Source organism: Fundulus heteroclitus, unplaced genomic scaffold (assembly GCF_011125445.2).
Source record: "Fundulus heteroclitus isolate FHET01 unplaced genomic scaffold, MU-UCD_Fhet_4.1 scaffold_104, whole genome shotgun sequence".
Classification (NCBI taxonomy): Eukaryota; Metazoa; Chordata; class Actinopteri; order Cyprinodontiformes; family Fundulidae; genus Fundulus; species Fundulus heteroclitus.
This window is the reverse complement of record NW_023396508.1, coordinates 610,991-624,895: the sequence shown is the minus strand read 5'-3', so window position 1 is coordinate 624,895 and position 13,905 is coordinate 610,991. Positions and strand designations below refer to the sequence as shown.

Genomic DNA, 13,905 nt, shown 5'->3' with positions numbered 1-13,905 from the left:
AGGTCGTCTTGGGTGCCTCGTTTAAGGGATCACGGCTGGCATTTTGCCCTTCCGGTGTCGGTCCCAGACGCAACCACCTCTGCAGCAGTACAGCCCGCCGCCAGAAACGCAGGCGAGCAGCTGGTCCGGTTATTGCTTCCGTTCCTGGTCCTGCCTCTGTGAGCTTGGTCTCAAGCTCTTCTGGCCGGCGATCGGTCGAGTCAGCTCAGCAACGACCGGTCCCCAAGTCTCCAGAGGGGGCCCTGGAGGGTCTGCCCCTCCCCAAGTCTCCAGAGGGGGCCCTGGAGGGTCTGCCCCTCCCCAAGTCTCCAGAGGGGGCCCTGGAGGGTCTGCCCCTCCCCAAGTCTCCAGAGGGGGCCCTGGAGGGTCTGCCCCTCCCCAAGTCTCCAGAGGGGGCCCTGGAGGGTCTGCCCCTCCCCAAGTCTCCAGAGGGGGCCCTGGAGGGTCCGCCGCCAACTGGCGCCGAGGAGACCCAGGAGGGTCCGCCGCCAACTGGTGACGAGGGGGTCCACGAAGAACCGCTTCCACCCAAGCCCCAAGAAGGGGTCCTGGAGGACCCGCCCTCGATTTCAGCCCCAGTGCCGGCCCCCCGCAGCTTTAAAGCAGAGCATCCAGTGCCGGCCCCCCGCAGCTTTAAAGCAGAGCATCCAGTGCCGGCCCCCCGCAGCTTTAAAGCAGAGCATCCAGTGCCGGCCCCCCGCAGCTTTAAAGCAGAGCATCCAGTGCCGGCCCCCCGCAGCTTTAAAGCAGAGCATCCAGTGCCGGCCCCCCGCAGCTTTAAAGCAGAGCATCCAGTGCCGGCCCCCCGCAGCTTTAAAGCAGAGCATCCAGTGCCGGCCCCCCGCAGCTTTAAAGCAGAGCATCCAGTGCCGGCCCCCCGCAGCTTTAAAGCAGAGCATCCAGTGCCGGCCCCCCGCAGCTTTAAAGCAGAGCATCCAGTACCTGTTCCCCGCAGCATAAAGACTCAGTCTCCTGTGCCGGCTCCCCGTAGCTTTAAGGCACTGTCTCCAGTGCCAGCTCCACGTAGCTTTAAGGCACTGTCTCCATTCGTGACACTTTACTCTTTCACACTACCCTAATTATTCATCTAAGGGTTTTTTAATTGATAATCATTTTAATGGATGAACATAAGTGGAATTAACATGATTACATTATTGTAATTGAAAAATAATTTTTAAGTCAATATCTCTCGGTTTTTACGGCATGCACAAGTTTAAAAGTAGTTTGAAGAAAAAATGATCCTCATCAACAATTAATCAAACAAAGGTTTTCTTTATTTCCAGAAATTATATTTATGCAGAAAATGAAATAAAAAGACCCAATGACTTAAGAACAGTTTGGTATGGTTCAAGTGACAAAGGAGTTTTGAATATACATGTGGAGCTTAAAGGTATACTATGCAACCGGGGTTGATTTTCCAGCGAGGCTCCCCCCAGAGGGCGAAAGTAAAAGTGCACTGTCGTAAAGATGCTCAGCTGTTCTCCTGTTTTCTCCGTCAAGCCAGGCGCGGTTGTTTTGAGCTTAGCAGACAGGCGAACGCAACAAAAAGTGGAAAAAAAGGCAGTACAAACAATGACTAATACAGTGAAGGTATGAACATCAAGCTTCCCGCAGCGCTATCTTGGCGAGGCGGCGGCCGCCACCGCCTCGCCAAGCCGCGGCCGCCGCGGTAGCGTCTCGCCAACAAAAAAAAATATATAAATAAATAATAATAATAATAAAACTCTATATGCTTGCATGTTTATTTGACGTTAACACGCGGTTCTTTGTTGTTGCTTTCGCGCGTGCATATAGTGAATGGCAGGGCAAAAACACATGGAGTTCTCGCTGTAAAGCGAGACTTCTGAGCCTGTGTGTGCGGGCCGTGAGCTCTTGCAATTGCAAGTGCGGTATTTCCCCCACAGACCACCAGGGCGGCCGAGAAAACCTTTGTTCGATCTGAAATGACTCATTTAATCATCCAAAACGGTATGGAACACATTAATTAACTGAAAAATGCTGCATAGTATGCCTTTAAGCGGGATTTCAGTCTGAAGAAACTCTATTGCCTATCTCCCATCCAATCAGAGACTCATCCGCCTTCGTCGCAAGCCTATCAGCTTTGAACTGGTTCTCCTTGAAGCCAATCAGCATCCTGGGTTCATCTTAAAAGAACTCCACATCCTCGTCTCGGTCGTCTGCTCAGCGGGCAAGCTGTGGCTGCGCCGTGTCTGGTTTGGACTCTGATGACTGGATTCAAAAGATAACTTATCTTCATTTCCTCCTGCTCATAGGAACGCCGCCTAGCCATGGATCCATCCTCTCCGACCTCTGTATTTGCTCCAGGACATCTTGACCAGCGCTGAGCTGGCCTCCATCCGCCTGTGGCGTCTCATTCTGTCACCCAACCTCTGTTTTCCATCAGCTCCGATATATGACGCAACGAACTTGTAAATCCTCCGCTTCCTCGCCAAGCGACGCAGACGCCGTCCCAACTCAGACTCAGTTCCGGTCCCGCTTCGCTTCGTAGCGCCTTGGTCTTTCTTCAACCGATTCTGTGGCGCTGGCTCTCGGCCTGCGGATCCGGCGTCTCCCCGCGGATCCGCCATCTCACCGCGAGATCTTCTCTGGTTTCGACTGGCTTTCAGGGGCCCACCTTCCCGTATCGTCCCAGCAGCTTCTTTTCAGCCGGAACTCCTCTCTCATGCTTGCTCCGAGCAGCTCAAGGTAACATGTATCCACTCTTGTTTTTATTCATATATTTTCCATTGCATGCCTTTCGCTCATCATGCCCCTGATCTGTTCGTCTATTCAGGCAGAAGTATTCCATCCATTCTAATGTTGTTTTTGTTTTTCTTCTTCTGTTGGTTTTGGTGGCTGGCAACAGACTTGTAGTAGCATTACTGCCACCTACTGGTTGGAGTATCTTTCATGATGGCTGTACTAGCAAATGATGTCTCAGCGTTTTCAAATCTCTGATTTGTCATCCAAAGACTAACTATTGGCAAATCCCTTCCGCATTAAGCATCTACAATGACATTTATGTTCAGTTTAACCAGACTGTAGGATTGAGTCGATACTTACCCCATTTTATTTCAGAACTGCATTTTAAATTCAGCAATTAATACCAATTGTTATTAAAACCACTGCAACTCTAGTGTAATTCGCCATTCGTTTGGACTGGTCCGTATTGGATTCAGACCTCTTATTCATGCTGACCAGGCCACTTTGTCACTCTTGTTGTTCAATCGGTCATTTCAATGTTTTGCAATCATTTGCTTCAGGTGTCGTGCAATTATAATGTTAGCTATTTAATGTTTCTTGTTTGTAGGTATCGTCTGATGAATGTCAGCTGGGAGCCGATGTTGGGATGGCTGTTGGGGGATGGTTCGAGTCCTGGAGATCTTCAACAGCAAATTTGCTCACGTATTTTAGGGATTGACTTTTTCTTCTTTTAGGTTTAAGATTTCATTTAAGATGAATATCCGAAGAGCATCACTGAGGGTGCTGTTGTCTGGTTGATACTATTTTCAATTATGGATCCTCTTTGTTGGCCGGTGAGGCTTACTAAGCTACTAAGCAATGAAGATCATCAGTTTTATCAGAATGCAGTGCATAATCTGAATTTAAGTATTAAATTAATTCAAACAACATGGAATGAGCTAAATAAGCTTAATCGATTCATGACAGCATTTGGTATGCGTTTGGCATTCTACGCATTCATGAGTTAAGCAATCCACTGCATGAAAAGTGAGATTTTCGTCCCTGTAAACGACCGCAGATCTCCCTCATTTTCGGAAGTTGACGACAATTTGCAACCCGCGCTTGTCGCCATTTGTCAGTGCCACAAATTGTCGGAACCGGACAATGACGTATGTGGAGAGCTTTCAGCTGTACTAATGGCCCTAATTAGCATATGAATGCAGCAAAACCGCGCGGCCGGCCAGGCCTGACCTGAAAAACCTTACTCAGTATTGGATGAAACCACTACTTTCAAACAAGTAAAATCACTCGTGGTTGGCAGCAAAACCACACGTGGCCAGGCCAGGCTTGAATGTTCTTACTCTATTGGATGAAACCACTACTTTCAAACAAGTAAAATCACTCCTGATTGGTTGGCAGATCCCCAATAAATTATTTATATATATATATATTAGTGCTGTCAGTTAAACGCGTTATTAACGGCGTTAACGCAAACCCATTTTAACGCCGACAATTTTTTTGTCGGCGTTAATCGCGCGTCGCGTCAAAACACACACACCGTTCCCTAATGTTTTTCCCCCTGCCGCGCTCTCCGGACTGTGTTTCTTTTACCCTCAGCGCTTTCCGTAGTTTCAAGAGAGCTAGAAAACTGTAGCAAAACAGACTGTTACCAACAGTGAGCGCGAAGTTTCTTTTACCCTCGGACACATGCGACTTTGGGCTTCTTTTTTCTAAAAGCGCTTCTAAATTTCATGAGTCACGGGTTGCGTTTTTTTTTTGGGCACGTTTCTGAAAGTGAAATCGCTTATTCGGGCTCTAAAATAAGTGACGAAACAGCGGTTATTATGAGACCTGCCTGCACTAGACAATTTGTATCCAGCTGAACTATCCCTCCGCCATAGGAGCCTACGGTAGTAAAGGCAGACAGAGCAACTCTGCACGTATTTTCTGCAGTTTACGGTGCAATAACCGGTGAAATAACTGCTGAGAGTAGATTACATGGTGCAGATCACTATTTTATCAGACATTGGTTCTGAAGATGAGCTTTTACACGTTGATAAAATTGCAGAAACCCCAACCCATAAACCGTACTTTAATGCTTATTAATTTGTTTTCTCTGTATTTGACAAACTAAGGCTGAATTACGTTGCCAAACGAAGGACCTGGAGTTACTAAACAGTTGCTAAACAGTCTCATTCAGGGTACTAAGCTCCTGCCCAGTTGCAAGCAAAATGTAAGACTTGAATGACCTGGAAATTTAAAACCTTTTTCCAGGCTTAAACTCTATGAATATGGATATAAACAGCAAGCAAAATATTCAAATAAATTATTGTTGTTGGTGTGAAAGCTCAGAATCAGATGTGTGAGAGAGTGAAGAAATGAACAAAACTTATGACTTTATTGAAATGTACAATTTTTATTAATTTATATGTTTATGCATAATACCATGTCTAGCTTTGTTTAAGAGGCAAAAAAAATATATCGGCATGAAAACAGGTATTTATTTACACATTTGTTTACACATGCTGTAAACATCAGGGCGTCATGATTAGTCATTTAGCCATTATAGTCCGGAGTTTAACATTTGGCACCAGGATTTTTTAATTCCAAATCTGAAAAGTGCTTGAAAAATAACATAAAAATATGTTTTGTACAAGCATGTATTTTATTAGTGTCATTTATTGCAAAATTGCACATTAAAATGCCCAAACAGGCTATTACACTTTCAGAAATAAAAGGATAAAATATGCAATTAATTGCGATTAATCTCGAGTTAACTATCGACATTATGCGATCAATCGCGATTAAAATTTGTAATCGTTTGACAGCACTAATATATATATATATATATATATAATATATATATATATATATATATATACTATTATATATATATCTTATGTATATATCTCTATCTCATCTGTCTCTCTCTCTTCTCTCTTCTCTCTCTCTCTCTGTCTCTATCTCTCTCTCTACTCTCTTCTCTGTCTCTCTCTCTCCTCGTGTGGTCTATCTTATCTCTCTCTCCTTCTCTCTCTCCATCTCTCTCTCTCTCTCCTCTCTCTCTCTCAATCTCTCGATGATCGCTGTTGTGTCTCGTCGCTCTTAACTCCTGTATCTCTCCTCTCTCTCTCTCCTGTGTGTCCTCTCCTCGTCTCTCTCTCCTGTCTCCTCTCTCTCTCTCTCTTACTCTCTCTTGTGTCCATCCTCTCTCTACTCTATATCTCTCGTCTCTCTCTCCTCTGTGTGTCTCTCTCTCTCTCCTCTCTTCTCTCTCTCTCTGGTCTCTCTCTCTCATATCTCTCTTCTCTACTCTCTCCCTCTCTCTGTCTGTCTCGTCTCTCTCTCCCTCTCTCTATGTATCTCCCTCTATATATGTCTCTCTTATATGTATCTACTATATATATGTATACATGTGTATATCATATATACTATATATGTATATCTCTATTATGTCTATACCTGTGTATATCTATATCTAATAATACATATATATATGTATGTGTATATATATATATATATATATATATATACACTCCTGATCAAAATCTTAAGACCAGTCAAAAATTTGCAAGAATTAGCATTTTGCAACACTGAATCTTAAGAAGGTTCTAAGTAGAGCTTCACAATGTTAAAAGGACAAATCAGTGCAAGAGACAAGAACATTTGAACAGGGAATTGTCTGGAAACTGCATTTACTCTTAAACATGATTTTTTCAGCTGATCAAAAGTTTAAGACCATAGTCTTTAAAAGCCAAAAGCTGTGCAAACATCTGGATTCCATGTCATTTTCTGTGAAGTCTTTACACTGTCAAGACCTCCTGATGGCAAAAGCAAAAAAGCTCACTGACTTTGAACGTGGTAGGATTGTTGAGCTGCATAAGCAAGGCCTCTCACAACGAGCCATCGCTGCTGAGGTTGGACGCAGTAAGACAGTCATTTTGCATTTTTTAAATGATCCTGAGGGTTATGGAACAAAAAAGTCAAGTGGTAGACCCCAAAAAATTTCACCAGCTCTGAGCCGCAGGATCCGATTGGCTGTCCGTCAAGACACGGGACGATCCTCTACCCAAATTAAGGCCATTACTGGTGCTGACTGCAGCCCAATAACCATCAGACGGCATCTGCGAGAGAAGGGCTTCAGAAACAAAAAACGTCTTCAAAGGCCACGTCTTCTTCAACGCCACAGAATTGCCCGTTTGGACTTTGCAAGGATGCACCAAACATGGGACATTGAAAGGTGGAAGAAAGTTGTCTTCTCTGATGAGAAAAAATTTAACCTTGATGGTCCTGATGGCTTCCAACGTTACTGGCATGACAGGGAGATCCCACCTGAGATGTTTTCTACACGGCACAGTGGTGGGGGCGCCATCATGATTTGGGGTGCGTTTTCCTTCAATGGAACAATGGAGCTTCAGGTTGTGCAGGGGCGTCAAACAGCAGCTGGCTATGTGGAGATGTTGCAGCGGGCATCCCTCATGACTGAGGGCCCTCGTCTGTGTGGTAATGATTGGGTTTTTCAACAGGACAATGCTGCAGTTCACAATGCCCGCCTGACAAAGGAGTTCTTCCAAGAGAATAACATCACTCTTTTGGACCATCCTGCATGTTTCCCGGATCTAAACCCAATTGAGAACATTTGGGGATGGATGGCAAGGGAAGTTTACGAAAATGGACATCAGTTCCAGACAATGGATGCCCTTCGTGAAGCCATCTTCAACACTTGGAGCAACATTCCCACTAGCCTCCTGGAAACACTGGCATAGAGTATGCCTAAACGATTGTTTGAAGTCATCAACAAGAATGGTGGAGCTACTCATTACTGAGTCCTTTTTTTTTGACATTTTGATTTCTGTTTTGGGGGGTTTTCGGGTTTTTTTGAGCTATGGTCTTAAACTTTTGATCAGCTGAAAAAATCATGTTTGAGTATAAATGCAGTTTTCAGACAATTCCCTGCTCAAATGTTCTTGTCTCTTGCACTGATTTGTCCTTTTAACATTGTGAAGCTCTACTTAGAACCTTCTTAAGATTCAATAGTGCAAAATGCAAATTCTTGCAATTTTTTGACTGATCTTAAGATTTTGATCAGGAGTGTATATGTATATATATATGTATGTATATATGTATGTATATATATATACATACATACATATATATATATATATATATATATATATATATATATATATATATACAGGCCAGCTGACAGCTTTGCTAGGGCCCGGGACAACGCAGTCTTTTTGGGCCCCCCCTCTACACCAGCCGGCAACACAAACACGTGTGCGCGCGCGCACACACACACACACACACACACTAAAAAAAAGTCAACTTAACTGTGTACTTCATGCCCTGGAAATCTCTGTATTGTATACTGGATATTTTCAACCCATCTATTGAATTTAGTGCACTAGTTGATCTTTTCTTCAGAGAACAGCAGCACGGCAGCCATAATATGGCCTTTTTTGACCTGCTGTAGGCTATATCAGCCAGTCCAGTCCCTAAGCTTGATGTATCATGAAACTGTTGACCTTGCTCCATTTTTTTTTGATTTTTATTTTACTTATACAATTAAATAATAATAATAATCATAATCTTATGTTCATAGTGTTTTTTTTTCCAAATCAACCTCTTATATCTTTCAATCCTTATGTAATTTTGTCTGTGTTGTGTGCACCATCCAGAGAACCCGCCAACGACGCCATCTTCTTCGTCAGACATGAGGTCTTTGGTGGCGGACTTCCAGAGTTCCACCTCGTCATCCGCTACCACGCTCTGTCTCGATTCCAGCAGCTGTAAAAAAACAAATGAATCAGTACTGTGCGATGGGATGCACTGCGTATGGACACAACACATCTATCAATGCACCTGAAAAATAGTCATCAAATAAAGTCTTACCTTCTTTCTTCTCGCTCGACTCCGAGCTGAACTGCAGCTTCCGCCCGCAATAAGTTTCCTGGCTGCGTACTGTCCTGCGTACCGTCTCATAATAGTTCTTACAGGCGGCTGGAAAACAATTAAATGAGTGGTATGAATAAAAATCAAACGCAAGTCACAGTAACATTAAACAAGGAAGGAGAAAAAGTAAAAACGAGTCACTTACACACAATTTCGTCTTTATCAACATTGTGTAAATCTAGACTTGCAGATATTGCTCCGAGCAAATAGGAGGTCACCGCCTTGCTCCGGTACATAGCGCCTGCAATTTGTCTCCGAGTTGTGAAGACGGCGTACTGCTTCCTGTAACAAAAAAATACACTTTAATAAAGCTTGGTCTTTTGCAAGGCTACTAGGCTATTCTTAGCGTTGGTTTTAGGCTAGGCTACTTTCAGCTTAGCTAGCATTCACCGAACATATTCTTACCGCAAGCTTGGGATTGATCCGTCTTCTCTTCTTGGAGTAAGTCTCTCCCGCACAGTTGTTCGACTGCAGAGCCGCCAACTTGTCCTCTATGGACAGCAACCTGGAGTTTACCGAATTCTGCAGTTGAGTGATACGCTCATTCATATCGGCAGTATGTTGTACGAGACAGTCCACTTATTCTTCTTCTTCTTCTTCTTGTTCTTCGTGTGGGAGGAGTGTAAGTGATGGAGTGGAAGAGAGAGCGCGTGAGAAAACTCAGTTTGAGTGGTTTTTCTTACTTTTTTCTGTCCTTTTTCACTGGGTGAGTGTAAATATTGTGTATATAGTTGTTGTACTTTGGTTGTTAGGTTTTATTTGGTGGGGTTTGGTGGCCGTCGGGTTTTGCCCGGCGGCAGGTCGGCGTCTTGAACGCCATGGTGGTGGTTCTGGCGTCTTCTCCGCGCTGACACGGAGGAACGGCATCAAGGTGGGTGCCGGGTCTCCGTGCAGCGTGGAGGACGTTTGTTTGGCAGTGGGTGAGGTTATTGGACATGGTCCCATCAAGTTCGCATGAACGGAGCCGCGGTGTTGTTTGTTGAGCGGGTTGAGCAGGCGAACCCGTTGGTGAAGTCGGGCATTTCTGTGAACGGCTCGTTCCTCCAGGTGTTGCCGCTCACGCAGCCCGCTACCAGGGTGATTTTATCAAATGTCCCTCCGTTCATCAGCAACGAGTTCCTCGTTAAAGAGCTCTCTTGTCACGGAAAGGTGGTTTCCCCCGTTAAAAAGATTCTGTCGGGGTGTACATCACCTTTGTTGAAGCATGTTGTCTCCCACCGGAGACAAGTCTTCATGATCCTCAACAAACGTGACAAGGGGCTAAACCTGCGTTTCCGGGTGAAAGTGGACGAATTTGACTACGTCTTGTTCGCCACCTCATCTGGCATGAAGTGCTTCGGCTGTGGACAGGAGGGACATTTGATAAAATCGTGCCCAAACAGAGCCGGGTCGGCTCCATCTGGCTCCGCGGAGCAGCAGCCTGCTGCAGCCGGGAAGCAGGTGGGTGTGTCCAGCGAGGCTGGAGCTCCTGCTGCGGTGGAGGAGTATGGCGCTGCGGGGAACTCCAGCGTAGCCGCGGAGGAAGCCGTGGCGTCAGCTCCGGTCGCTGGAGACCAGCAGAGGAGTTTAGTGGAGGAGAAAATTGTGGATTAAAAAATCTGATCCACAAAGGAGTGATTGTGTGGTGAGTGAGGGCAGCACGGTGGTGTGTGGTGGTGGGGAAACTTGTGTAACTGGTGAGGAAGTGGAGACTCAGGGTGAGATGGAGCAGGATGGCATGTGTGAAGAGCAGGAGGGTGAGACTGGTGGTGAGGTGACTGGTGTGTGTGGAGAGCAGGGAGGGAAAGGTGAGGCGGTGGTAGGTGGATGGGAGGTGAGTGTGGAGGAGTCTGTGGTGGCTCCTGTGGGGGAGTCTGTGGTGGCTCCTGTGGAGGAGAAAGACGAGGGGGCACAGTTGATGGAGCAGGAGGTTCCTATGAATTTAAAAAGGCGTAGTAAGAGGAAAAATGTGATGATTGCTGTTCAGAGCAGAAAGCCGTTCAGCAAGCTGGCCACAGAGAGAAAGGAGGTGTCAGACAGCAGTGACAGTGAGGGTGAGCTGTCTGACAGCAGTGAGGTTTCTCTGTCCCAGGGTAGCAGTGCAGAGGCACATTATCCTGTTGAATCTTTTAATTTTCTCCAAGAAACAAAAGGATTAAGAGGGATAAAAGTAGAAAAATATTTTCCCAATTTAAAAATATTTTATTTCTCTGCGAGATATTATATCAGAAGAAAAGAAGAGTCTGGGTTTTCTGATCAGGAGGTTTTTAGACTAAAGAAAATTATGGGAAAAGTGAGAAAACAATTTTGAATAGAATGATGAGCACTAACTTATTATTATTTTTATTGTGCATATTTTGTTGTGGTGTTGGTTTTAGCCTTTTACCCAACATGGATAATTTTAAAATACCTTCTTTAAATGTTAATGGAGCTAGGGAGGCTGTTAAACGCACTATGATTTATGAAATAGCAAAACAGAAAAGAATCAGTGTTTTATTTTTACAAGAAACGCATAGTGATATTAGCAATGAAGCAGACTGGCGAAAGGAATGGAAGGGAGAATATGCTGCCCTCACGATGTGTTGCTCTTACAAAGCTAGACAGCTAGCTAACACTTGGGTTGAAAATAATCCAGTCCTTGTTAGTTTTCTTGTTTTATTTTGCAACTCTTTGGCTGGTTTGTTTTCTTTTCTTACTTTTCTTGTAAAACTATAACAAAACACAAAAGTACACATCAAATACAGATACAGAAAACAACTAGACTACAGCAAACAAATAGCTCCCAATTCAATGCAATTAGCTAACAATGTAGCTTTAAATATCGATTGAGAAACGTAGGCATTCCTACAAAATATTCCACAATACTAAAATGAAGATAAATAAAATGAACTTACAGACAAATAGTGTCCAAGGAACAAACGTGTCCGAAGTTGTCTGAAGGACTAACGAAAACAACAACCGTGCAGCTGGACGAGTTCTGCTTGACTGCCCAAAATTATACATGCAAACTATGTCCACTAGGTGTCAGTAAGGTTCCATATTTTAACTTACAATTTCCCATGCAATTCTTAACAAACATAATGATGGAGTCAGCACACTCCCCGCTTGGCAAAATATTATTTTGACACCATAGTTACAGAAAACTCAATCAGTCCATCTTCAAAGGCCTTCAGAAAGCAGAACAATAACTTCTGAGACAGGTCTGTGGAAAACCTTGACATGTCCTCCTTTTGTTGTCTTCACTTCTACCTTGCGTACAATCCTATCACTGCTTGGTAAAGTTTTCACAATAATCCCAATGGGCCAATCGTTCCTGTGGGCTTGACTGTCTTTAAGTAAGACAACATCTCCCACTTTTATGTTTTTCTCTTGCCGAGTCCATTTCCTGCGCACTTGTAGAGTGGACAAATATTCCTGTTTCCATCGCTTCCAAAAAGTATCAGCAAGACATTGGACATGTTTCCATTGTTTACCTTGGAGATCACCCATCTTGAATTCACCAGAAGGAGCTGACACTGTGCTTGTCTTTTGAGTAAGCAACATGGCTGGAGTGAGGATTGTAGGCATCTCAGGATCATTGGATACCGGCACCAGAGGTCTGGCATTCATGATCGCCATGACTTCAGCCATGAGAGTGCTCAAAACCTCGTGAGTGAGATGAGTGTGTCCTGTTCGAAGTAACATAGCATCCAGAATGCGTCTGGCTACTCCGATGAGTCTCTCCCATGAACCACCCATGTGTGATGAATGTGGTGGGTTAAAAATCCATGTGCATCCTTTGCTTTGGAGATAGGATTCAATCACTGCCTCTTTAGAGGTGATGTTCAGTTCTCTGCATGCACCCACAAAGTTGGTTCCCCTATCGGATCGGAGAAGTTTGGCAGGACCACGGATAGCAAAAAATCTCCTCAGAGCATTGATAAAGCTATCTGTTGACATGGATTCCACCAGCTCTATGTGCACAGCTCTGGTTGACATACAGGTGAAAAGGACTGCCCACCGTTTACTATTAGCACTTCCTCCTCTTGTGCGACGTGTACTGATGGTCCATGGTCCAAAGATATCAAGGCCCACATTTGTGAATGGGGGTTCAGGTGTAAGTCTGTCTCTAGGCAGATCTGCCATTTTCTGTTTTTGTAGATGTCCACGTAGCTTGCGACAGATAACACATTTATGGATTACAGAAGACACCAGCCGCTTGGCTCCAATAATCCAATAACCAGCAGCTCGAAGAGCTCCTTCTGTTATGTGGCGACCTTGGTGAGCCACCTCTTTATGAAAAAATCTCACAAGTAATGTGGCAATGTGGCATGTTCGAGGAATGATCAGTGGATGTTTCTCTTCATTTGGCATCTCTGCAGATGAAATACGACCTCCAACTCTCAGCAAATCATTACTGTCTTTCACAGGGTTAAGTTTCTGAAGTGGGCTTTGTTTTGGAAGTGTCGCTCCTTTCTCAAGACACTTAAACTCTTCCTTGAAAGCCTCTTGTTGGATGTCATGAATGATTAGAATTTCAGCCTTTTTAAGCTCCACCGTACTGGGTATTTTGGCAAAACGTTTCCCTGTTTCACGTTTTCCATCCTCATGATTCTTCTTAAAGGAGACGGCGACACTCATGAGTCTAGCAATAGTGTTACAGAGTCTTGTCCAATCTGAGAATCGCTCAAATCGATGTGACCCTAACTGACCTGATGAGGTGTGGGTAGTCAGAACTGTCACAATGGGTCTAATTTCAACATCCGTTTCAGGTTCCACCAGATTGAAGTTGTTGGTTTCAGGGGGCTTTTCTGCAGAATCTGATGTCAAAAAACTGGGACCTGTAAGCCAGCTGGTCTGTTGTAAGCGCTCTGCTGCAGTAAACCGGGTGGCATGGTCTGCAGGGTTCTGATTTGTTGAAACATAGTGCCACTGGTTTGGACAAGAAGATTGCCTTATTCTTGCCACTCTGTTGGACACATACACATAAAATCTTCTTGAAGAATTATGGATATAGCCAAGTACAATCTTGCTGTCTGTAAAAAACGTAACTGCATCTACACTGATGTCCATTTCCTCTTGGATCGTTTCGTACAACTGGACAGCCAACACAGCAGCACAAAGCTCAAGGCGTGGAATAGTGTGAGCAGGCTTTGGAGCCAGCTTGGACTTACCCATGACAAAGCCAACATGGTATGTCCCATCAACATCAACTGCTCTCATGTAGGCCACAGCTCCTATCGCGAGTGTAGATGCATCTGAAAAAATACATAACTCTTTCCTTCGCAGTAATGTGGGTGAAATAGGAAA

At 44.5% G+C, this 13,905-nt stretch overlaps 1 protein-coding gene across 1 annotated transcript; it reads right to left on the bottom strand.

The window, feature by feature from the left end:
- Positions 1 to 11,192: 11,192 nt before the first annotated feature.
- On the bottom strand, positions 11,193 to 13,419 carry LOC118558168. Its single transcript, XM_036128623.1, has 2 exons — positions 11,511 to 13,419; positions 11,193 to 11,325 (listed from the first exon to the last, which is right to left on the bottom strand). The coding sequence occupies exon 1, from the start codon at positions 13,234 to 13,236 to the stop codon at positions 11,776 to 11,778; it is 1,461 nt and encodes a 486-aa protein (XP_035984516.1). The 5' UTR covers positions 13,237 to 13,419; the 3' UTR covers positions 11,193 to 11,325; positions 11,511 to 11,775.
- Between the last annotated feature and the right edge of the window lie 486 nt (positions 13,420 to 13,905).

Excerpts from the sequence above, each read along its gene's own strand:
- LOC118558168 (XM_036128623.1), bottom strand. The coding sequence starts at position 13,236 with ATGAGTGTCGCCGTCTCCTTTAAGAAGAATCATGAGGATGGAAAACGT.